The sequence below is a fragment of the Stenella coeruleoalba genome, assembly GCF_951394435.1.
Source record: "Stenella coeruleoalba genome assembly, chromosome: 3".
Lineage (NCBI taxonomy): Eukaryota > Metazoa > Chordata > Mammalia > Artiodactyla > Delphinidae > Stenella > Stenella coeruleoalba.
The window spans coordinates 9576253-9602747 of record NC_137148.1 but is presented as its reverse complement, the minus strand read 5'-3'; the positions used below and the strand labels follow the sequence as shown (position 1 = coordinate 9602747).

At 42.7% G+C, this 26495-nt stretch overlaps 1 protein-coding gene across 1 annotated transcript in view; it reads left to right on the top strand.

The window, feature by feature from the left end:
• CTNND2 (catenin delta 2) overlaps positions 1-26495 on the top strand; it is a 935284-nt gene that overhangs the window by 661472 nt on the left and 247317 nt on the right. Inside the window, exon 10 of the mRNA XM_079915963.1 lies at positions 17049-17181. Within this exon, the coding sequence (XP_079772089.1) occupies positions 17049-17181 (133 nt within the window). The remainder of the gene's footprint in view (positions 1-17048; positions 17182-26495) is intronic.

Genomic DNA, 26495 nt, shown 5'->3' with positions numbered 1-26495 from the left:
ATAAGGTTTAGTTTTGTTCCATCCCCTCCCCTGCATTACTGATTCCAGCCTCTAAATCACACAATAGGCAGTCACTTACAGTCTCAAGTATTTCAGAGACTCAACATAAATAGGCCAAGGCGTAGGTACAAACACTCATCGATGACACATACATAATAGGGGATGAAGGGAAGGTGTTTAAAACGGATCCCTAAACTTTGAGTTCTGGCGTCCTCCAGGGTACAGATCTTAAATTAAAACCACCACCCAAACCACTTGGCATTACTCTGAGCCATGAAGACACTCAGCTGACTTGTCAGTGTTTTTCACCTAAAGTAGTGCCTTTTATAGCTGATGTCTTGACTATCAAACCGAACATAACATTTTAGTCAACCGTAAGTATTTTCAAATCTGCGAAGGAGGGTGATACTTGCTTCTGTTAACTTCGAGAAATATTTCATAGATATTACACCTTCTGTTTGGATTTTAAAAACAGGAAAATCTTCTGCTTTTTCATTTGTACATCCCCGGTAGAATGAATCTCAGTGCTCTCATAACTTGAGGAAATGTGCATTCTCCTGTGACCTAGTGGAAGAAAGCCTTCTTTGAGATCTTGCCTCTGAGCACAGCCTGTACCTCTGTTACTTATTTAGATGGAAGTCAGACACTCCCTACAGAACACCAAAATACTTGAGTGTGTTTAATTTTATCTTGCAAAACAGGAACAGTATTCTTTGCGCCACCTGTGAATAAATTACTCCTTTGTGCCCAAAGTCCAGCTTCCTTAACCATCCCTGAGAACCACAGCCATGAATGGGATGGGTTCAGCTTCATGCAGTGAGCATATGCTATGGACTTATGGAAACCCAAGGTGACGCTTGGGGCTTCCTTCTACCAACTTTGGGCAAATCACTTAGACTCTCTGAACCGCAGTCTCCTCATCTTTAAAGTAAAGATAATCATAGACCCTACCTTACAGAGTCCTCGGGAAGAAAACTCAATTGACTACTAATATTTATTTAGCAACTACAAAGGCCTATCACTCTGCTAAGTCAGATATATTAAAACTGGGGTGATTCATGTAAATTTAAAAGATCTAGTCAAGATTTTAGCTTATTAGGTTTAGACAGTCATCATATTCCGAACATCCACGCAGTGAAAAGCTTTATGTGGTCCTCATAGTGAATTTGTTTGTTTGTTTTTTGCTGTACGCGGGCCTCTCACCGTTGTGGCCTCTCCCGTTGCGGAGCACAGGCTCCGGACGCATAGGCTCAGCGGCCATGGCTCACGGGCCCAGCCGCTCGGCGGCACGTGGGATCCTCCCGGACCGGGGCACGAACCTGTGTCCCCTGCATCGGCAGACGGACTCTCAACCACTGCGCCACCAGGGAAGCCCTCTCATAGTGGATTTTAATAGAAAATACTACATAGTTTGGGGATAAGGTAATATATTACATCGGGTAAATAAATATAAATAAATGAATATACTGAGGGTAAAGAAAGAACTAGTTTATATCAGACCTTTTTTAAAGAACGTATCTGGATTTAATCCCAACCAGCAGATTTTGATTGGCATAGAAAATCCCTTATGGAAGACAAAAATGGGAGAACACTAAGGTTAGTAGAAGAATAGAAATTAAGAAAATGTATTATATCTGGAAAATGTTATTGCTCTTTCTCCGGTAAGGCCTCTCATTCTCTGTTCCATCACTTGTCTCTGAGACCTGGGACCCTTACAGTATTGCCTGAAATTGTAAATAGAGGAAGCACAACAGACATGCGTGCTTAAAAATAATGTTGCCGCTTTGTAAAAGTCGGCGATATAACATGTCTTTGTGTGAGTTATTGATAATTTTAAAATGATACAATTCGTGATTTAAAGAGAGAAATCAGTTGCCACTGGAAAATACATAATAGACATGGTGTTAGTCCTGATTTAGATGAATTCTGTCTTCTCCTAATTTCTAAGGGATAGAGATGCTTTCTACCTTCCAGTGGTTTGTCGAAATAGTAATGAAAACTGTTTGGTTAGACAGTGTAGCATCCTGGTTAAGAGCGTGGGCTCTGAACCAAATCTCCCTGAATTTTAATTCTGGCCCCGTCACTCGACTGTCTCTGGGACTTCAGGCAAGTTGTAAAGCCCTCTGTGCCACAGTTGCTACCTCTATAAAATCAGGATGTTAATGGCACCGCCCTGATGGGACTGCAGTGGGTATGAAGTAGGTAAGGTGTCCAGAGCAGCTCCGAGCATGCAGAAGGGGCTCAGTAAACGTGAGCTCTTCACTGCGTTGACTTGTGTTTGTGCGAAGGACAGTCATGTCAGTGCTTAATGTCAAGTCGTGTTGTGTAAGGAGATATTCTCTCTGATTATTAAATCTGTAATGGTCTCTGGAGGTAGTGGATAAAATATTTTCTCTGTACAGTCTCTGTTCATTCCAGTTCAGTCAAATCTAGAAAGAGTGCCTGTTACAGTCACCCGAGAGCAGAGTTTTCATATCACTGACCCCATTTGCTTTCCGTGGCTCTCTCGTCCCTCATGAGATTTCTTATCTGGCAATCTAAGTCCATAGAGCCCAACAGAGACCCTGGAGCAAGGGCAGGAAGTGCGTATGCAGGAGGTCCCTCAAAATCAAGCGCACGAATGAAAACTTTAACGGCAATTTGAGACAGTTAAGAGCATGTTGGATGTAATAAGAGAAGTGTTTACAGTAATGCCACTGGCACTAAAGTAGAATTTTTGTCGTGAACATTTCATGAGTCCATTTACTATACTCTTTATTGCTAAAGAGAAGAAAGAGAGAAAGAGAAGACAATTTTAAATGTTGGTACCTCCCCAAATTCTGTTGTAAGCATCTTTTAAATACTGAAAGAATCATTAAGGAATGCTGATTCAGGCCTTTAAAAGTCATAAAATAATACATTTGAAAACATTTACCAAAGGAGAAGTTGTTACAACTGAGTAAGAATATTTTCCCAGATGACAGGTGTTTTTGTTCATTAAACTTATATTCTGCGTCACTTAATTGAAATTCCATATTTAAACTTACAATATAAAGTTCCCCTTCCCCAATAATTCTTTGTTATGCTAAAATTCCTTATTTAGGTTTAGGTCATAGCTATTGGAAGGACCATTCATTTACTGCTGTTCCCAAGCTGTGTGCCAAGGAGCCCCAGGGCGACACAGCAAAATCACACAGCATCTGTCAGATGCCAAGTGAAGCATGAGTTTGACTGAGTTCAGTTTCAAAATTCAATTGTACCCAGACTTCCCTGGTGGTCCAGCAGTAAAGAATCCACTTTCCAATACAGGGGACGTGGGTTTGATCCCTGGTCGGGGAGCTAAGATCCCACAGGCTGTGGGGCAACCAAGCCCGCGCACCACAGCTAGAGAGCCCTCATGATGCACCTAAGACCCGTCACAGGCAAAAATAAATAAATATTTTAAAAAGAAAAGGTAACACCTACTGGTAGAAAGGATCTAAAGAAGAAAAAAACTGAATCACTTTGCTGCATGGCAGAAATTAAGGTAACATTGTAAAACCGTTATACTCCAATAAAAAGAAATAATAATAAAAGAATAAATTAATTAAAAAAAACACAAATGCCTTGTGAACATTGTCAGGAGAGGAACCAAAGATGGCAATGTTTGATGTCAAGGTTTGAGAAGTGTGCGGCCCAGAAGGCACTAGCTCATCAAGACAGAGACAATTCTTAAGTTGTTTGGACCTGACTCCTTTTTTGTTTTTTTTTAATTGAAGTATAGTTAATTTATAATGTTGGGTTAGTTTCAGGTACACAGCAAAGTGATTCAGTTCTACATAAATATATATATATATATATATATATATATATATATATATATATATGTATGTATGTATCTATTCTGTTTCAGATTCTTTTCCCTTGTATGGTTATTACAGAGTATTGAGCAGAGTTCCCTGTGCTTTACAGCAGGTCCTTGTTGGTTACCTATTTTACATATAGTCCTGCGTGTATGTTAATCCCAAGCTCCTGATTTATCTTCGCCTCCACGCCCCAATCTGACTCCTTAGCAAATGAAATGGTCAGGCATCTCTTTGGGCCCAGGGGCACCATGTGAAACACTGACAGACACAAAGGGCCCTGTGATCTATGCGGTTTGGGAGCCTCTGAAATGATACAAAGTCAAGCTCTGCCCAATTATTGTATTCAGTCACTTCTCACAAAGAAAAAATATTTGATTCAAAAATTGAATGTATACAATTAAATATTAAATTAGTTTTCTTCAAGAGCCAAATTATTTGTTTCCTTGTGGCTTCAGTTTGCTGCTGAACTTAAAGCAATGTTTTTCTAGTGAATAAAGAAATGTTTGATGAAGAAACCGTAATTGTTAATTAGTGGAAAAATGTAAAAGAAACATTGTATGCTTTTATTATCTGCATAAAGGAAACTATATTTATCTGCCATTTGCTCTTTTTTTTCTGTAATCAAAACTATTCCATCAGCCCTGTCCACCCATCTACCTCGGTTTAAGTTGTAAGAGTCTGTGGCAGCGGTAACAATGTCTTTAAACTCATTGCGGTTTTCGATTCATTTTCAAATTAATCACAGCCATTCCACTGAGAGTTAGGTGGACACAGAGGTAATAAAAGCCTAGTCTAAGACTTCATCAATGTGTAGGAATTAAAGGTTATTGAACACTATCATCTTGAAAGAAATACTTTCTTCTTACTTTTTTTTTTTTTTTTTTTTACTGTGGCACTTTAAAAAGAAGCTTTAATGTATTCAGCTGCACATGTATGGAATCTTTCAGTGTAGCGGTATACAGCTGGCCGCTCCCTACCCCTTTCACCCATCATCTGTAAGAGCTACTAATAAACAGCCAGTGTTGGTTATTTTATTCAAAATAAAAGGTGATTATATCCTCTGCATTTTATGTTTGGAAACATCCAGACACCAGAAATGGAGGTAAATTAATAGTTTTGTAGCAAAAGTACTGTGAAATATGATGAAAGGAAATATCTATGGATGGAATTCCTTTGCACCTAATGTCTAGTCATGAGAAATAATTGTGAATGGCCACTTGAACACTGTATTCTTTTTTCTAACGTTAAGAGTTTACCCAGAGTATTCACAGCTTCTTTAGAATCCCTTTAAGAGCAACGTGAAGTAATAGACCTAGATAAGCGTGTTTTTGGTACGGACACTAGTAACAACAGACCTAACTGAATGTCGATAGTTTGGGTTGTTGTTTTTTTTTTTCTTCCCTATTTTAGCAGCTAAACAACGACTCTCAAAATCTTTCCTTCCATTCCTAGTGCATTTCTTCAGGTAACAACAACAAAAGGTGCTAAGAGACACGATACATGACGTCATTCATCAGGATTTTATACCCAAGTGTCTGACTTGCTGTCTACAAGATTGCAAAATAACCAGTCAGCGATACAAAAAGAGTTGGAGTGTGGCTTCATGGAGACAGAGCCACTGGTTTCTTCTCTTTTCTTTCCTTTTCTTGTCACTTGTAGTTTTCGTTTCATGTTGACAGAGCTGAACAACACCATTTAACCCCCAGAGTGACGCCTCTGCAGAGGCAGCCAGTGTCAGAAAAGGACGCTTGTCTTTAGCACCTTCCCTTCCCTTTCCCTGGTTCTCACTGGGCAGCCCAGGCCTCATGGCCAAGAAAGAGAAGAGCTGGTCAGGCATCCACAGTGAGGCCTGTTTTTCTCTTGAGCGTAGACAATTTCACAGAATATAAACATCTCATGAGGCCACTCTGATGAGCCACAATGATGGTTCCAGACAAAATCAAGGCCCCCTTATACTCATGTCTGAACACAGACAAAACATGAACATTGTCTGAACCACAGACTGATGAAAACAACCACCTTTCCTGGATCATTTGAATGACTGCTGTTTCTTCACCAGTCATGGTTTGAGCCTTGCTCCGTTCTTCCTTCTTCTAAGAATCTTTAAGATACCCAGTCACAGAATTTCCCCCTCATCCTGGCAGCAGCCAATCCAGAACAAAGTCCTGCTGCCTTGAATCTGCCCAAAGCACGAAGCCCAAATCCTGGAAGTATGTTCTAACACCGTCTTAGTGAAATGCCCCACAGTCCCGTGATGTAGGTTCTTTCTTGGGAGCAACAAGCCGTGGGCACGTGTGGTCCTGATGGTCTTGTCTGGATGGCATCAACATGCTAGCCACTTGGTTTTTGAAGTTTACTCTTCCTGAATAACCACCTCCTTACACCCCATGACCCCGTGTCCGTCAGGAAATTATCCGCAAAACCATAGGAGTTAGCGCTCTCTTCCTTCTTAGATAACGTGCTTTTTCTACTAGATAATAATGCTCCCACGTTACTGACTGCTACAGTCCAGAGGCCGGAATGTTTGGAGCTAGAGGCTTGAGTGCACTGCAGCACAGACTGATGGACGAGTTAGCTTGGGCAAATGTCACTTTGATGAAGCTTTGAATCTTGACAATTGGGCACCAGCGTCCATTCACAGACTCATCTGTGCCCTTGGTCAAGTCACTGAACTGTCTGACCTGAGTTTCCCCGTCTCCACAGTAAGCACAGGAAATGCCAGCGAAGGTCCCTTCCCACTTCAAAATGTAAAGAAAATCAAACAAAAATACATAGTGAAAGTTTTGGAAATTACAAGCCATCATTATGGCTATTCATGATGGTATAGTTATTTATGTTAGTAATAATGTAACTGAACTCAGGTTTGGCCACTCACCTCTCATAAGCCAATAACTCGAGAGGCAAGTGTCCGTAGAAAGGAAAGCTTCTTTAATCAGAAAAGCCGGCAATCTGGGGAGAAGACTGGCTGACTCTTTCTTCAGATGTTATCTTGCCCACGTGATCTACCTGCAGGATTGCTTAGGGGGGGCTACTGGGGGTAGAAAGCTAGTCTTACTTCTTTTCATCTAGGAGAAGAATCAACAGGTTAGACAAGACACCGGTGTACATTCAGGAGAGCATAAGTCAGGAGTTAGTTTCAGTTGCTTAGTGATCTCATTCCTATAATTAGGTTCTGTTACGGTTAGAGGGGAACAGAAATGGGCAAACAGGAAAGGGGCAAAAGAGCTGCTTTCCATTCCTATTTCTGTTATCGTTTAGACTGATTTGAATCCAGCACCATCCTGAAGGAGAGAGGTCACCTCCAAGGGCTTTAAATGCAGCTCTTGCATTTCCTGAATAATGTCTCTTACTCAGGGTATGATCATTACCTATTTATAGTCTGTCTTCTCCACTAAACTATAAGTGGTTTGTAGTCAGGACTCAATATTCGTATCCCCAGGACCTAGGACTAGTCCTAATTCATTAAAAGTCCTATCAAATACTTCTGGAGGGAGACAATGCATGGGTGCTATTTTCAGACAATCGGTTACCTCATTTTAAAGAATATCTTCAAATAACTTTCTCACTTGGTACCTCATCTAAGACCAAATTTTGTTAGAAATTAAGACTTTATTCAGATTTTATTTAAAGGAAGTATCTCTGTTCACTGTTATCTGAAATAAATTAAGTTCTCATCCTTTGGAGAACTAAAATAAGGTGACAAAGGTGTACCTGTATGTGTGAGACATGCTTCAAATATTTACAGGACTAAAATCAACAATGGATATGGTAAAGTAATTGCTGTCGCCCAGAGCGGACTCTGGTTAGCAATCGGCCCTCAAGTATGCACTCACAGCTTACTTTGTAAAGACACCATGACATGTGCCATGGGACACGTTCTCACTTCCAGAAACGTGGAGCCTCCCATGGTAACTTAAGAGATGGTGTCCCTGCCTTTAGAATATATCTCCCAATACAATGTGACTTCTGTCAGAAGTTCAGAAGTTTTCATCAACAGAATCATTACAAGCACTGTTTTCATTGTTTCACAGAGAATGGTCAGATGATCCAGTTACCTGATGAATAAGTGTGCTGCATTCTGTGATTTATACACAGTATATTTCTAGTCCATTATTTGATATTGTTTAACATTAAGTCCTCTTTAATACACACACACGTATATATATAGTATAGTAAAACCTTTTGAGGGTGATCCAGGCCTTTGTGGCCTTCTCTCAGATTCTTAATCTAATCTCGAGGTAGAATCCTGATCATCTCCTGATATTGACAAGGTAAAAACTTGCTTAAAAATACGTGAATGGGGCTTCCCTGGTGGCGCAGTGGTTGAGAGTCTGCCTGCTGATGCAGGGGACACGGGTTCGTGTCCCGGTCCTGGAAGATCCCACATGCCGTGGAGCAGCTGGGCCCATGAGCCATGGCCACTGAGCCTGTGCGTCCGGAGCCTGTGCTCCGCAATGGGAGAGGCCACAACAGTGAGAGTCCCGTGTACCGCAAAAAAAAAAAAAATACATGAATGTTATACTCCTAACCAGGACCTTGGGCATCAAATCCCTTCCCTCTTGTTGTCACTGAAGGTTCACAGGACCAGGTGATTTTCCTAAGCATAATAGATTGTTAATTTTAAAATGGGTACGTAGTCGTAGAATATAAACATTTTCCATAAATCATTATGGCTTACAAGGAGAAGTTTATGGGTACTAATTTGTCGTTCATTTCCCTTGGGCTGTTATCACTAAGCACACCCTTTTAGAATTTCCAGGGCAACTAAATGCTTGTAGGTATGAAGTTAATTTTTTATTGTGGGGCATGTTTTTATTGAAAAAGTCTAGTTGCATTAATGAATAAATAAATAGTATTTAAAACTCAATTGTTACTGAATAAGTATTACAGTAAAACTGATAAGATTCTTTGTAATCTAATGCACTTTTAGAAGTCTTCAATAGAGGCAGAAATTCACTGGCACTTAAAATACATGTGATTAAAAATGGCAAATAATGGCATAAATCTTGCCTGAACATTTTACATTATTTTCACCTCTCAACCCCTAAAAGGCTACTGCTGGGCTAAGATTTACTTAAGGTGCCCAGTATCCGTAATGGTTCAGAAATAACCGATTTTCCCGTTATTTTACTGTTTGTCTCTCTGCAGTTCAGCCCGGTAGAAAACTTGCTAGTTGAAACTGCTCCTGCTTATTCTGAAATAATAGACACCAGTCCCCAAAAGGGGGTCCTAGCCTAACCAGTCCACCCCACTGGCTCCAGGCTGGGCCTGAGATGTGAGGCAACAGGGGTCGCCAGTTCATGGGGACCAGCAGATGGGAGAAGGAGAGGGGGCTTACGGGAGGGATTCACTGGGCATCTCTTTGGCATCCATCTGGCCGCCCACAGTCTGTTCTCAACCCCACAGCCAGAGGGATCCCCTCTGTAGACCCAGCGTTATCAAGGTATAACAGCGTTGTCAAGGTATAGACAATAGACATGTCATTTTAGGCCTGCAGCTTATGAGTTTTGACAGATGCATACATCCTTGCAACCACCGACAGAGTGATCCTCTAAAAATATGAACCAGATCACGACATTCGGATGGCTCCCAGAGCTGTCAGAGAAGAAGCCAACGGCCCGCTGAGGCTGACAAATGCTGTGTAATCTGCACCCCATCGCCTCTCTCAACATGGTCCTCAAGACTTGCTCCACTTCACTCGCTGGCCTTCTCACCTCTCGTCTGACATGCCAAGCATGCTCCTGCCTCCGTGTCTTGTGACCGTTCTCCCTTTCGGAACGTCCCTTCCACCCGGCAGCACCTGTAGGTCTGTGCCCCAGGTCACCTTCTCGGGAAGGTCTTCCACAGCCACTGTATTTGCAGTGTCAGCGGACACACACACACACACACACACACACACACACACACACACACACATCTGGCCTACGTCTGCTCTGCTCTATTCTTCCCATCACGCTTGTATCAGTTTCCTGTGGTTGCCATAACAGAGTACCACAAACTAGGTGGCTGAAAACGGCAGAAATTATACTGTAAGAGTTCGGGAGATCAGAAGCCCCAAATCAAGGTGTGGGCAGGGTTGGTTCTGTCTAGAGGCTCCGAAGCAGAAACCATGCCATGCCTCTCTCCTCTGGCAGTTGCAGGAAATCCTTGGCATCCCTGGGCTTGTAGCCACCTCCCTGCCCTCTCTGCTTCCATCTTCACGTCACCTCCTCTCTCTGTCTCTTTGTGTCCTTTTCTGTCTCTTATAAGCACACTGCCATTGGATTTAGGGCCCATCCTAATCCAGTGAGAGCCCATCTTGGTCCTGAATTACATTTGCAAAGACCCTGTTTCAAATAAAGTGACATTCTGAGGTTCCGAGTGGACTTGAATTTGGTGGGTGGGGGACACTATTCAACCCAATACACACTTATCACTATCTGGCAAATAATATGTTTTGCCCTTTCAGGAATTAATTGGCAGTTACCATTAGAAGGTTCCCCAAGGACAGGAACTTTTGCCGCGTCCACTACTGCATCCTCAGTGGCCGCTCAGTGAACGTTGGCTGGAGGAGGGAGGGGTTCATGGCTGAATCCCAAGGTGAAGCAGGCAGCCAGGCAGCTGAGGATCAGAGAAGCTGCAGTTCCGAATAGATAAACAGGAGGTGGTTGGGAATTCAGGGTAAATTAATAGAGGCGTCTGCCTGATAATCAGAAGTCAGGGAGGACTCCCAGAGGCATACATTGGAGGTGGTGCCTCTCGGGATACTCCAGACAGCTCCCGCTACACCCTTGGAGTCACTCCAATGAGGTGGTGTCTTCTAGGCTTAGGAAGGCCATATCCTGGGGTCAGGTGGGCCTCTGCATCTGATATACAAATTAACACAAAGTCAGTGATGTAAAAAAACACCTTTCTTCTCCTATGGTTCTGAAGGCCAGAAGTCTGAAATCAGGTGTACTGGCCCGTAAGTAAGGTGTCCGCAAAGCCATGCTGCTTCCAGAGGTTCTGGGCAAAATCCTTCTCCTTGCCTTTTCCAGCTTCAAGTGCTGCATCCCTTGCATTCCTTGGCTCCTGGCCCCTTCCTGTGTTCTCAGAAGCAGCAGCGTGTCATCTTACTTCAGTGGTCTGTTACCTTCTGATTCTCTGTGCAGTTTGTTTTGCCATGTAAGGTGACATGAACATGTTCCAAGGATTAAGACCCGGACACCTTTGTAGCATGATTCAGTCTCTACCCCAGTACCCTAACCAGAGACCTGCCGCAAATAGCGGGACACGTAGAGAGATCCCAGATTCTTTCCTCCCGGTTTCCCGGTGCATGAAGTGGTGGGGATTGTGTCCTTTCACCTAACAGGGATGGCCCCTTCTCTCCTCTGTGAGTTTCTCTTCTGACAGCAGAGCAGTTTGTAAAGAAAGAGTCAAATCTGCACCAAGCTAAGCAAGCATGCTGGCCTTTTGCTCATCGCATTTGCGTTCTCTCTCTTTCGTGGGCTTGATTTTTCATTCCTGTTTCACCACATCCTCATAGGTGATTCGTCTGAGTTGCTTCAATATTTCTTGAAAAGAGAGGGTATAATTAATAATACAGATTTTAGATGAGAAACAAGTCACTGACAATAGGGAAGAACTGCTGGCTTCGGGGTCCCAGTTTCTAGTTTCCCGGGAGCTAAACGTGTCTACAAGGAGTAGTATGGTTGCTCCACCCAGAGACAGGTCGAGAAACTATGGTAGAGTGAATGAACGCTGTTGATTTCTCAGAATGTAAAGCTTGGAGAGAGACACTGCTTTCTACAAACTATAGCAATTGTGTTTGCTTTCTAGGCAGTCATAATTCCAGTGCTGCCATTTATATAAAAGCAAAGATGTGTTTTATAAATGTGATTAACCATATAAAGGGCAGCTTTTTGTTTTGGCGACAAACTGTTCAGGGATGAGAATTAAGACATTTGTGCTTCCATGGGTTCATCATTGGATAAGTTCTTATCTGTCAACAAGCGTGAAAACATCTCCATTTTAAGAAAAAAAGAAAAATCTTTCCACCTAACTTATTCTTGTGACCACTATCTCTGCATCCCCTTAACCCCATCATTTCAACAAGACCAAATCAAAAAACAAAACACCTCATCTCATTGACTCTGGATGGAAAAGTTAAAGCCAATATGGTCTTTAAAACTTTTAGCTAGAGTTCAAAAGATTATAAACGGTTGAGATTTTCATACCCTTAAATAATGTCCCTACAGCCCCGCTACCAATGTAGTTTATTGACCTTGCAGTCAAAAGTGAACTCTCTCCCTCCGACATAAAGCTTTGCTGAAAAATGACAGTTTGAATTTCTGAAGACTCTGATTGCCCTGGGGCTCTTTTCGACATGGAAGTCAACTTGATAAAAATGTTGTGACAGTACATTGGCTCTGTTTCATCGGCAGCCTAACACAGTAACAAATTTCAAACTGTTTGCTATTTAGCTCCGTGCTAAGCGCCTTGTAATTTTAACAACTCAGAGAGTCCTTAGAAGAGTGACGGTTTAGTCACAATATTGTCAGTCTGTGTGACAAGTTTTAATGGAGAAAAGGTTACATTTGCATATTCTCCAGTTCCATGAACATTTCTCAAGTGAAGCCCAGTAACAAATGAGAGTTATGAGCTGGGCTTCCGTAGAAAATTGTAGATGGTTCTTATTTTTCATTCTTCTCTTCTTCATCTAGTTATATACAACACCTGACATTTCTTGAGGGTCCACACTGTGTGCCAAACATTGCTCTAAGGGGTTCCTATATATTACTTCTACTCATCCCAACAGCACTCTAAGGTAGAAATTATTATCTCAGTCTAACGGATGGACTCCGTGGACATTTACTCAGAGCAGACCTCGCATGCCAGCCAGTGGAGGTTCAGCAGCAAACAAGACACAGACAGGAGGAACGCTCACAGAGGAACAGCATCTGAGCCAACTCTGACTGTGTCCAGAACACTTTGCCCTTCCTAGGACTCTGCCTCTGAAGGGAGATGGGGGAAAAATCATTTCAAAATGGCACGTTTTAATGCACAGTTTTTACTACAGGCTACAGCAGTATCTCTTCTTACACTTATATTCCTTCAAATAAGTCTAATGTCCAAATGAATACACAACAGTAAAAGGTTATTTTTTTAATTAAATGGGTATGATATAAATTTTTAAAATATACATATATATATATATATACCCTTATAACAGTCTTAGAGTAACAATTAGTAGTTATATCTAGCTTTTAATAGTTTGCCAAGCACTTTCACTTTCATATAGATTATTTTATGGTGGCTTTTAAAAAGAAGTCCCATGAAATAGATGGTATCATTCTCTGTATTTGATCCATGGAAACCAAGACCAGCAAGCACTGAGGGACTCTCCTGTATTTATAGTCTAGAAGGGAGAAAGCCAGATGCTCAGGTTCTGAACTCTTGCCTAATTATCCTGATGCCAAATCCTATGCCAGCTCTGTTACAGTAATCACGGAGTAAAAGATTCATAACATGCTTACTCAACAAAAACGATCAAATCCAGTCCATGTTTAGACCAGGGTATCTCAATCCTGGCTCTAATGATATTTTGGGACAGACAGTTCTTTGTCATGGGGATTGTATCTGCATTGTAGCATGTTGAGCCGTATTCCTGACCTCTGCCCCCCGGATGCCGGTAGCATCTTCCAGTTGTGACAACCAAAACTGTCTTCTGGCGTCGTCAGATGTCCCCTAGGGACACGGTTTTAAACATGTTTATGTTTTAGACATTGTCTAAAAAAAATCACTGTTTTAGACATTATTTCTGTTTTAGACATTACTTCAAGACAGTGATTACAGCAGGCATCATTGTTAGACGGTTAAATTTATCTATTTGAAAGCAGAAAGCTAGAGTTTTATTTCCGCCCCACCACTTAAGTTCATGAACATCTCTAAGTCTAAATTTCCTCCTGCGTGAAATGAAAGGAAACTACATAAGACTAGTTAAGGATTAAAGCGTGAAAGCATGTGAACGGGGAACCTTGGCAACCGACTTTTGGTTTGTCCTCGCAGTATTACTTACGATTTTTTTTTTGTCTGTTCTATAAGCCTAAACATATCTAAATTTCCTTAGATTTCTTTGTCACAGTACTGACCGCAGACCAGGCCCAGACTTTTTGTATTTGAGTGAAAGGCTCTACGTGATCTCATGCTAACCTTGCTTTCCAGCTTCATCTCCACCACCCGCCCCGCAATTCCCAGGCAGCGCCCCCGCCCCCCCCAACGGCCTCCTGTCCCACAGCCAGCCCGGCTGAATGCACACCTTGCCCAAATCTGTCAACTCCTCTTATGGCCCCATATCTTCCCTCGTGCTGTTCTTCTGCTGGTTTTGTCTCTTCCAGAACTTTTTTTTGTCTTGTGAGCACTGTTTGTTCTTAAGGATTAAGACCTCGTGTGAAGGATAACCAACAAGGACCTACAGTATGGCACAGGGAACTATACCCAATGTTTCGTAATAATTATATGGGAAGAGAACCTGAAAAAGAATACACACACACACACACACACACACACACACACACATATATCTGAATCACTTTGCTGTACATGTGAAACAACACTGTAAATCAACTATACTTCAATTGAAAAAAAAAAAAAGACCTCATGTAAAGAATCCATGCCTTGTACTGAATTCTGGCCCAAATAAGATAGACATTTTGTTTCCTCTAGCTCTTCCCTAGAAGCACATAGGCAGCACAAAATCCAAGCGGAATCTCATCTAGGTAACACAAAGCTTTTCTAGAAAAAGAGACTTGGGTGACTCTTTGGAATTTTCCTCCTTCTGTTGATTTTGGGCTGTGCGTGTGCGTGTGCGTGTGTGTGTGCGTGTGCATGTGTGTGCACGTGTGCGTGCGTGTGCGCGTACGCACGCACTCTCGTGTGCGTCTGTGCGTGCATGCATCGACACAAGCAAGGCCGTGTGTTTGCGTGTGTGCAGAGCCCCTAAGACTGTTCCTCCAGAGCTCTTGTTCAAAGACGTTCTTGATCTATGCTGTGTAAGCCTAATAGAGCAATTCCCATCTGGTTAATAAAACAGGCTGAAATGAGTTCTTTACTAATCACTTTCCAATAGCACAGGCTTACCTGAATTCACCTAGCCATCCAGTGTCTTTACATGTGATCCTTCTAACTTCAATTTACAGGGGTTCTGTAGCTTTTGATTTAACCTGAACAAAGGATATAATTTTAAGAGGCTGCTATTGTAAGAACAAAGACTGTGCTTTCTGGATGTTGCACATTGAGGTGGTTTAGGATCATGCAACGGAAGGAAATGAAATTAAAAAGAAAAACAGGCTTCCTGTGTTTTCATCCATAATTTTTTTCTACTGTGATCACCTAGCCAAAAAAAAAATCCGATAAGTTTGTCCATTATCAGCAACCACTTAAGTATGTTTTGTGGCAAAGGTGCTCCTGTACTATATGCCCATTTGAAAATGGGTGTCTGCCTAAGGTTTTAGGTAAATTTATTAGGTACTTACTGCACATTAAATCGAATGCTTTATGTTTCCCATAAAAACTGAGCCAATTCGAAAGGAACCCTATTCCGCATTGTCTTTAGTAGCTGTAAGGAGGCACCAACATGCTTCACGGTTTGCTTGACAACCTCTACCAGTCGTGATAAAGAAAAGATAAAGAGAACAGGTTAGAATCTATGAGGAAACTTTTAACCTTTGTCTGCTCCGTCTCTGTCCCATTTTTCATGACTCCTCTTCTGAGGTGACAACACTGACCTGGTGACAACATCAATAGGATGTATGCTTTTGAGTTGTTTTTCCAGGAGTCAAGTGATTGCTGCAAAGCTGTCTCTCTTCCAGCCTGGCCTTCGGAGAAATAGTACCCTTTTGTGGCTCGTGGGGTCAGGGTTTTATCTGTGGTCTCAGAGGTTGCTTTTTTATGTCTCTGTTAAAAATTGGCTCCCTGATGCAAGAATGGAACCCATACATCCGACCCTGTTAGCTCCATGCTCTGACTGGTTGAGCTGATCGATTTCACGAAAGAATATTCATTTGCGTAATGGTACAGTTAACCTTGTGTTTTAGAATGGATTTAAGTATCCTGGAGCATATTTCTTAAAGTTAAATAGACAACCAGCTTCTTGGAGTAGCTCAGATGTAAACAGGAGGATACAGGAAAAGAATGTACCATGCATAAGGTTTATTAACATTGTTTGAATAAACCTAACTCTTTAAATAATTAATTTCCTTTTATAAAGCCTTCTTCGTTTTTTTTACAAATGTATTTATTTATTTTTAATTTATTTTATTTTTGGCTGCGTTAGGTCTTCGTTGCTATGTGCAGGCTTTCTCTAGTTGCGGCGAGCGGGGGCTATTCTTCGTTGCAGTGCATGGGCTTCTCATTGAGGTGGCTTCTCTTGTTGCGGAGCATGGGCTCTAGACCCGCTGGCTTCAGTAGTTGTGGTTCCCGGGCTCTAGAGCGCAGGCTCAGTAGTTGTGGCTCACAGGCTCAGTAGTTGTAGCACACAGGCTCAGTAGTTGTGGCTCACAGCCTCAGTAGTTGTAACACATGGGCTCAGTAGTTGTGGCTCACGGGCTTAGTTGCTCCGCGGCATGTGGGATCTTCCTGGACAAGGGCTCAAACCCGTGTCCCCTGCATTGGCAGGCAGATTCTTAACCACTGTGCCGCCAGGGAAGCCCTATAAAGGCTTCTTGTTACAATACTTTTATCCCTAGAAAATTGTTGTGTTATGATAATAACAATAATAATTATAAATATAACAAAGATGGCATTAACTGCTATCGTGACATTTTAGATTGGACCCATCCAGTTATATTTTCTCTTGTCTGATAATTTAACTAAATGCTGTACCTGAACAAGACTGTTGAAATAACATATTAGAAAATAAATGTGATCTTATAAATTATCTACTGAAGACTAAATGAAACATGTCTATATTAATAAACTCATGTGCCATTTTAAGTCATTTTTTTCAATCTTCATAAACATGTAACTTCAGTTGATACATTTAAGATTATATATGTGTATGTACACATGTATATACTTACAAACCATTTACTCAAGGAAATCTTTTCAAATCCTTTTTTAAGTTGGTGCATGGGCAAGGAAACCAGAACAATCAGTTGTGAAATATTCCCGTGTAAACTCTCATAGGCGTTACATAAGTGAGTTAACCATAGGCTAACAGTACTGCAGGATTTCCCTCTCATGTTCTCCTGCCTTCCTTTTGTTCAGAGAATTTGGATGGAGAGACCCGGAACTGCCTGAAGTGATTCAGATGTTGCAACATCAGTTTCCTTCTGTCCAGTCTAATGCTGCAGCCTATTTACAGCACCTCTGCTTTGGAGACAATAAAATTAAAGCCGAGGTAAGCACCACTTGGAATCGCAAACGACTGGTGTCAGATTCATCACCTCTTAGGTGTTCAGAGTAATGTTGAAAGAGAAAGAAACACGAAACTTAAAGTTATGTTATCAAAACTTAGATCCACATTTATGACTGAAGCATAGCACTTTTCATCTAAGTATATGGCATGCCTATGTATACATTCTTCTTTTTTATATTTGAATACTGAAGGAATAGAGGACCAAGGATATATGCTAGTATCACAGAGGCAAGACTATGAAATGCTATACTTTTGGTGTGATTTGCCTTTTGCTTCCCAATTCTGTCTCTGGAGTCATCTCTGCTTCTAAATCCTAAAGAAATACAAAGCATCTTCGTTGTCTCGTCAAATTACAGCAAGATTACCACATCAATATATGGTATCCTCTGTCCTTTCTGGAAAACTCATTGGTAAGGTAGGAACTTTAGGCAATAAACCAGCTTTGTGTTATAACCAAGCATTCTGAGCCATTTACAAAGATGCCAGTGGATATCATACAGATACATGTGTTCTGTTAAAGAGACTACTATCTGTGTCCAGCATGTAAACAATTGTTAACATGCTCTACGTTTTTGGAATACTTTAAAGTGCATAAATTGTGGTGTGTGATATTTCTGGAAAATCACAGTGGTCAGCACAGCTAACTCTGATTTTTTAGACAAGGGACAAAGCGTTTGCACATGAGCAGCTGAGTAATCAAATTTTTAGAAGAGATTTTATAAGCTACAAAGAGTCATCTCCATAGCATGTAAGCAATTTTGAGGATGAGTCTAAATTAGTTTAAGAGTGGAAAGAGGAGATTTGAAGATATAATTGCAATTTATTATAGATTTTGCTTGCTTGCATTGAGATGTATATAGCCTAGCAGCTTTTCTTTTTTTTTTTTTTCCCTGTCTCTATTTCCCTGGGACTATGGAGGGCTTGACCCATGCTCATTCTTACTAGAACAGTCATATTTCTTTATGGAAAGAATATAGGGCAGTGGTTCTCAACCAGGTGTGATTTTGCCTCCCGAGGGACACTTGACAACATCTGGAGGTATCTTTGGTCGTCAGAACTGAAGGAGGTTGTGGTGGAGCCTTCAGCATCTAGTGGGTAGCAGTCAGGGTTTTAACCCAACTCAGGTTCAGACGCTCACCGCTCAAAAGCTGGTACTTGAGAGACAAGTGTTGGTAGGAAAGGAAAGATTGCTTTATTCAGGAGACCAGCAACCTGGGGAGAAGGTGGACCTGTGTCCAAGAAGCAACTACCAACTACTGATCAGGGGGCAAGAGCTTTTAAAGGGGGGTTTCGGGGGTGTACAGGTGGCGGGCATGGCTACATGCAGAACAGCACAGTCAGCTCTGACGGTCATCTCGAAATTGGTCATGCCATGGTCTGATCAGGGTCATCTTGATTATTTTAAGTACAGTTAGTCTTCAGTTCCAGGGTCGGCTTGTTCCCATGTCCTTGAGGCCAGTTCTTGGAACTGTGCGAGACGGAGCAGCTTATGTCACGGCTTCAGTCTGGGCATCATGTAGTTAACTTCTTCCGCCAGGTGGGTGTTTCAGTATCTACAAATCAGCTCCAAGAATATGGCTCAGCATATTACCTGTAGCCCTTGGGGAGGAACTAAAGGTCTTCGACTTTGTTTAATGGCTGAACTATTATTACTTTGTCTTGCTTGACTGTTTCCCTCTCTTTCTGCATTTTCTCACTTCTCCGATTAAATGTATTCTTTGGCTAAAGTTTTTCTACAGACAAGAGACAGGTGGACAACACAGAGGGTCTGTCCTGGGAAGGCCCCATAGGGTCCTGCTCGGTTACGAAGGATGCTGCAGGACATTCTGTAATACACAGGGCAGCCTCCATAACGAGGAATTGTCCAGACCCAAATATCAGTAGTGCCAAGGCTGAGATCAAAGAAATGATTGTTCATCTAAGATAACCTTCAAGTGTCAAAAAATACTCTTAAAATGATCTAAGAATAAAGTTATGTGGCTCCTGTCCCAAATAGTAATTATTGTAATCATTCTCTGCCTTTAGTAAAAAACAAAGTAGCCATTCAAAATGAAGGATAGATTTCTGATTAAGGGGTAACGTACCATCATTTTTGGAAGATGATGCCTTTGAGGGTTTCTCTAGAGACCATGAAAGTGTTTCATCCCATGACTGGCATAAAGTTGATTCAGAAGTGGTGTGGCTACCCCTTAGCAGCAGGACTCCTCCCCCAGATTTGGTTCCGATGTCAAGACTGAGGACACTGCACACGCCCCACGAGAGTGTGAAAAGGTGTGTTACTCACATAATGAGGCTTATGAGGGTGAGCAGGGCGGCTCCCATAAGGGGCTGAACTTGGCTGGAGAGCACAGGGAAGAAGAATGGCTCAGGGATTTGGTGGTGGTTATGGGCTGTACCAGGGTGGGGTTCGTACATACAGACAGGGACTTGCATGGCTTGAACCTCCTACTGGTGCCAAAGGAAGAGGCATGAGAGCTTTGTTATCAGCTTGCTCAGCTGTGGGCAGAAGAGAAAGAGCTGTCAGGGGCCAAACATGAAACAACGCAGTCAGATGCCATGACTGGGCAAGTTCAAAGTTGCTGCCTCTGTCTACATGATCCATGACTGGCTTTGAAGCCTCTCCACAGCAATGGCACCCAACAGCTAACTGACTACGGACTTGTGTATGGCCACATCAGAAGCATCCCCATGCCCTGTGGGAGACTGAAGGTGGTGTGAGGGAAGGGGTGCCCAGCACACACATCAGTGTCAGAGAGATACATCTTCCCACACCGCTTGCCTACTCACCAGCTGTGTCTCCTTGAACAAACTGATTGTTGACTCTTACCTTTAAAATAGAGATGCTGATACCTCCCCTGTAGAGTCTCTGTAGGGACTAAATGACTTAATGGATGCAAACTGCTAAGTGGTGACTACTCAGTTATTCATATTCTTTTTTGGCCAGGAACACAGTTAAGACACTTAAGTCACTATTCTATCTTATGTGTGTATGTATGTGTCTGGGTGTATGTGTGATCACTTTTTCATTTTGCTGTGGGTGCCCCCCAAGGTTGCCTGTACCACCTTTCCCGACAGCTGATCCTTAGAGCTGTGGTTCATGTGGAATTCATTCCTCTCCTCCACCTCCTAAAGGCTCCGGACGCAGACAGGACCCCATGATAATGTCCCCCGGGTACCTGGGAGGCTGTGATGACAAGGAAGGGAAAGGTATGTAGGGCACAGCCTGATGTCATGTTGACAAAATGAGATCAGAGTTAGTAAACGTGAGCCAAAGGAACGGGGCAAATGTAGGAGGGCCACATAAAATGCAGAGTGAGCCATCTGGAGTTTCTCTTCGTCTCTCCTTCAGTCGCACTGGGAGCCCACGTGTGTGCTTGTGTATACACACACACACACCTACACACAGATATACAGATGTGTAGGGACTTTGCACAGACCTGTTTTGTTCTCTCATTCTAACTCAAGCCCAAACCATCATTAATGGTTCTCCCTTTGTGACGGATGGCTGCCTATCATCTCTTCATATACGGGCATTGATTTTTGTAATTACCTATTGTCCAAATACTTTCCAAATTTGCTCAGTCTTCTAGTCTTTCTATTGCGTTTTATTGAATTGATTTAGCCCTTCCGTCTACATTTCATTATTGGTATTGACTTTGTCCACACAATGGATAGGCCGCTGAGCAAAAGGCAGAATTAAATCTCCTGTATGTGGAGGGTCATAAATCATGGCTTTCTCATTCCTTATTGCAGTGCTTTGTACAGTTTTCAGAGAATGAAGCCAAGAAATTAAGTTTTGTTCAAAATGATGCCGGATCTCATAGGTACAAAGTCGAGAATTCACTTCCATAAATCAGCAGACAGAAACCGTGTCCCTAACTTCTCCTACTGGTCTAGTGAACTTGGATTTGAGGCATTCTCCTGGTTCCCTCCCAGCAGGGAGGTGGAAATGAGGGGAGAAGGATGGGTGTGGTGAGTTCAGCAACCACCAGTGACTATGGGAGAGTCTGCAATCCACTGGGTGCCCTGACCCGGGCACAACATTCAGTTAGGAAATGCTTTGAAGACCAGCAAGTGTCCAAGAATTGGGATAGGAGGGTGTCATGAAAACAAGAGTTTAAAGTCAGACTGAGATAAGATCAGAAGAAAAGCAGTTGAGGAAAAACAAAAGAGGAGGGGGGAAGGAGACAGTGGAAGCAGAAGATCCAGGCATTGTAGAAAACACCCCACAGCTCATCTGGTGCAGCTCATTTCTGTGGGCTGACGAGTAGCTAAGATGTAGGCGGGTCCCCCAGCTTTAAAGAGCAGAGGTGTGATTGGCGTGGATGGCTGTCAGTAATATTTGAACTATGTCTGCCATGCACGCTGCCTCCTAAATTGTTGGGAATGTCATAATAAAATGAGCTTTAGATAATCTAGGTAGTTTTTAGACATGAAAACCTGCTCATGTATATGTACTATAGGCATCTTTTAGGAGGTGCCTAAATGTTGATAATTTTTTAATGGTTTTTCAAAAATCCTTTTTTCATTCTTTCCGGGAACCTTCATCAGTTAAGAACATTAAGGACATCTCATTGATTTAGGGATAATACTAAGTGCCTCTCATGAGTTATAATGATTTGGATTTATTTACACTCCTCCCTCCTGTGTTTTCCCCCATTTCTTCTCATGCATAAATAGAGTAGGCAGGTGGGCATCCCCAGTTCACACCAGGCAGGCATACACAGCCAGGGGTATATGTATCCATGGGTGTGCTACGTGGTGGCATTCAAAGCAGTATGTTGTCTGGAGATAAAAAGGTATTTGCACATTTTTATGTGACAAGAAGGGATTATTTTTAAATGTTTGAATCCTTTATTTCATTGTAAATTAATAAATTAAATTTAATAAAAGTTTAATACAATTAAATCTAAAAATTTTTATAATTTTAAAATGTCTTTTTTAAACATAAGACCATTCACTTAAATAGCATGCCTTTGTAAAAACTCAGACTTTATCATATGATGTTATACGTGAGAAGGACTTATATCCATGTCTCTGTAATGGATGAATGGCTGGTGACCACCACTGATTTAATTTAGATTTTGGCCTGAGGGCCTCTTTGTATATGAAAAATTGTCTTCAGCCATCAATTGTGTAACCCAAGTATATGAAGATCTTAGACAGTAAATGCTTGCAATCTGAAGATAAGAACGATTTCTCTAAGAAACCAACACTGATTTTATTTTGCTAACTCCCAACGAAACTCTCCCCAATTATCATCATCCTAACTCCAATAAAACATTTCTTGTTTTTAAAGAAATGGAATTTCCAGTTCTAGTGGAAAGAAGAGTTTATTGACAGCCTGTTCTGGGTTAGTAGGAGAATCAAATATTAATAACATAGATCCTACCTTTAAGGGATCCACAACACCCTGGAAGAACAACATGTAAACAGGGCAATATAACACCTTGTGCAAATAAGCTCCACGGAAAAGCAAATCACCATATCCTGTGAGTCTGTTTGCAAAATGCTTAAAACCTAGCCTTGTGGAGTCTTGAAACCTAGCCTTGTGGAGTCTTGAAACCTAGCCTTGTGGAGTCTTTTAAAACCTAGCCTTGTGGAGTCAGAGAAAAATTCCTACTTCCTACAGTGATGAGTACACTGGATTTTAAATTACAAGTTGCCAGAAAATATAGCCAAAGTCACACTCACTTAGGCTTGATGAAATAGGGGTTAGACTTAAGGTTATCAGTCCTTTGGAGAGCGCGTGCGCGTGTGTGTGTCTGTGTATGTGTGTGCGAGTGTGTGCGTGTGCGTGTGTGTGTATGAGATCATGTCCATATAGTTTCAATATGTTTGTACCATTTACACTCATTTTTTCCCAGTAGCATTATTTTCTTTAGTGCTGTTAACTAGAACATAGAAATTGACTTCTCTGTATAAAAATCCGCATACTGTCCCCCTCTCCCATAATTTTTATTCTACTCAGACTGATTTAGAGCATTTCATATGTTAAAAAAAAAATTCAGACTTGCTCCTATCTACTACACTTAAAGGGCTTCATAGTTTCTATTTTATTCTCAGTTCTTTCTACCTCACAGAATTCAAGAGAAGGTGCTATCCATCTTTTCAGTTGATTAGTTTTGAATCATTTCTTCTCTTTCCTTCATCATAAATTGTTCCACAGTTTTTGAGAAAGAGCCTCTATGAGTTACTAGATGTCAGGAGACAGCGTCCCACTGAGCTGACAGCACGGACCCTGGAGCCGGGCTGCCTGCCTTTGAACCCTGGCTGCTCTCCTACTTTCTAGCTCTGTGATCTCGGGCAAGTTTCTTTACCTCTCTGAGCTTTCGTCTCCCAGACCGCAAAATGACTCCACATCGCTGCAGAGAAAATGCACACAGACTGCCAGTCAGAGTAAGTGGGTTAAGACATGTGGGTTATTGTTAGTATATGTGGAATATATAAATTAAGGAAATCTCTTCCTGACAATCTCATAGTGTTATAGACAGAATGCCACTGGGAAGTTAGAATCAAAGGACCATTTGCACATGCCAGCATAAAAGAACAAGCAAACAGGTCCCAATGATTAATACACTGATATTACGTGAAAGTGGAATTCATGAGTATATTCATTCAACAGATATTCATTGATCAGCCATACAGTCCCAGGCTCTGTTCTTGGCCCTGGCCGTACAGCACTGAATGAACTAGACTCAGATGAATGGGGGGAGGCGACAGGAAACAAATAAACATGTAGGTCTATCACGTGTCAGATGGTGGTGCCCACCACGAAGAAAACGTAGCAGGGAAGTGAAGGCAGAGGGTGATGGAGGGCGGCAGGAATCGACTTCCGTTTTGTGTAAGATGCTCAGGAAAGTCATCTCTGAGGAACAGCGTTTGAGCAGAGCCCGGAAGCAGTGAGAGGGAAGCACAGAGTTAGTCTCTGAGGAGAAGTGTCCCGGCACAAAGCAGCTGGAGGCAGGCTGGGCTGCGTGTACTCCAGGAGTGCGTTGGTCCCCTAGGGCTGCTGGAACACAGTACCACGCGTTGGGGAGGGCCTAAAGCAACAGAGATTGATTCTCCACAGTTCTGGAGCCGGAAGTCCAAGATCAAGGTATGAGCAGGGCCAGGCTCCCTCGGAGGTTCCGGTAGGATGAATGCTTGCTCGCCTCTTCCTGGCTTCTGGTGTGGCCCTCAGTCCTGGCCGTTCCCCGGCTTATCTGTGCATCACTGCGATTACTGCCCCTGACATCCCATGGGCTTCTCCTCTCCGTGTGTCTCTGTCTGCGCCTCTTCTCCTCTGATAAGGACACCAGTCATATTGGATTAGGGCCCACTCTAATGACCTGATGTTAATTTGGTTACATCTGCAAAGACCCTGTTTTTAAATAAGCTCACTTTCAGAGGTACCTGGGGTTAGGATTTTAGTGTATCTTTGAGAGGGCACAATTCAACCCATAACCCTGACTGACAAGGAGTGTGGCTGGAAGCTGGTAAATGAGGGGAACAGGGGTGGAGATGAGAGCAGAGCGCTGAGTGTCCAGGGCTGGGTCACGCAGGCTTGTCAGGTAACCTTCAGAGAAGAGAAATCCGGGGCCCACTGTTTGGCAGGGTATTTTGGGAAGTAGCACATTTCAAGAAAGGATGCTTAGGGAGATTTTGGAACCTATGAAATGGTTCAGAGGAGAGGGTAGCTGGTGATACGCAAAAACATGAGGAGAGGCATGCATAGAGACAGTAAATGGCTAAATGAAGTGGGCAGGCTTGTCCCAGAAAATGTAGAAAGGTAGACTTCTGAGTCAGAAGCCAGAAAAGGAAGGGAGGTAACCTCGGGTAGCCTCCTGTGGCTATCTCAACGTGATTGAGAAAGTGGGAGAAGAACAAAGTGGCCACTGCCTCTGAGGGAAGTGTGGGTAGTTTCGGAGGGGACAGGGGAGCATTTGGAAAACTCTGACATGAAGGAGGAAGACTTAGAAATGAGAGGCTCTCCGTCTGTAGGAGGGGTGGCAGGGCCGCTGACTGACAACCTTCCAGAAAACACTGTGGAGAGGTGGCCAGCAGCCAAGCGGCAGATGAGGGAACGTGAGGAGGTGGAAACAGCTGGTGATAAGTGACCGTTAGATCTGCATAGAGAAAAAGGAGAAAGGCAGTGACTTTAACAAGCTACACTCTAAGACCTTGCTGTATTGGGGGGTCAGGTGGTAGCAAGTTATGCTCAGAGACTGAAATTGTCTTTGCCTGTAGTTTATTTAACACAGGTGCGCAGCGGGATTTGTAATAATTTCACAAGCTAATAGCAGAGAGGATAATGTCTCTTAATGAGCCAATAGAGAAATAGCACCTTCCACACAAATGATGGGTTAATTACGCTTTTGTTCCAGGCGAGGGGAGATACAGAAAGAAAGTCAGAATTAAGTTGAGGTGCACCTTTTATGCAAGTTTGCTTTCTCAGGAGAGCTGGCTTCACCCAAGCCGGATCTGACTTCTAGCTGCCAGGGCAAAACCCAGGTCCCTTGTTGCTAAGGCTGGTTGCTGGGGAACAAAGGCACCTGAGTCGGCGGGCCGGCCAGGGTTATCACTCCAGGGACGGCTGCAGAGCTTGGGCCACTGCCTACAAGGAGTGCCTTGCCGAGGCAAGAACAGTGTCCCTTCTCTTCCTGGAGCTGCCGCTTATCTCAGCACCACTGCTGGCGCACGGCAGCCCGGCCTTGAACAAGAGTCTCGAGACCTTCGGAGAGCTAGAGCAACCAAGGGTAGGTTTGCCCAGACTGGAACTCTCACGATATTCCTCACCAGCTCCCAGAGTTTATAGTCTAAATGTCCACTTGCTTCTCCACATGTTCTTACTGAGAAGCCCCCAGCGGGCCCCTCAGCAGCTGGGCTACTAAGTGCTTATCAGTGACAACAGATGAGAGGTTAACATCCTGACATGAAAATGACGAAAGTCATAAACACGTGAGTTTGAGATCATGTCACACCATACGTAACGGACCTGTTTCCAAAATATGTGATCTCATCATTTTTCAATTCCATCAGGGAGCAGGAGGGAGGGTACACAGCGTGACAAAGGCCAGGAGTGCTGGTCACTCCCCAAGGAGATTGCTTCTGGGTGTTGGGGAAGTGTTGGCTCGATGGAGAAGCTAAGGCTTCTCAGGGACCACAACCTTTATGAACGCAGGAGCCCTGTGATACGTGATCCATGCTGAGCTCCATCGCAGCCGGGAGCTAAAACAGAATGGGTGAAAGAAGCAGCCAGAGGCCTCTCTGGTTTGATGGCCTTTTCTGTTGAGAAGTTTAACAGGGGAAGTGGG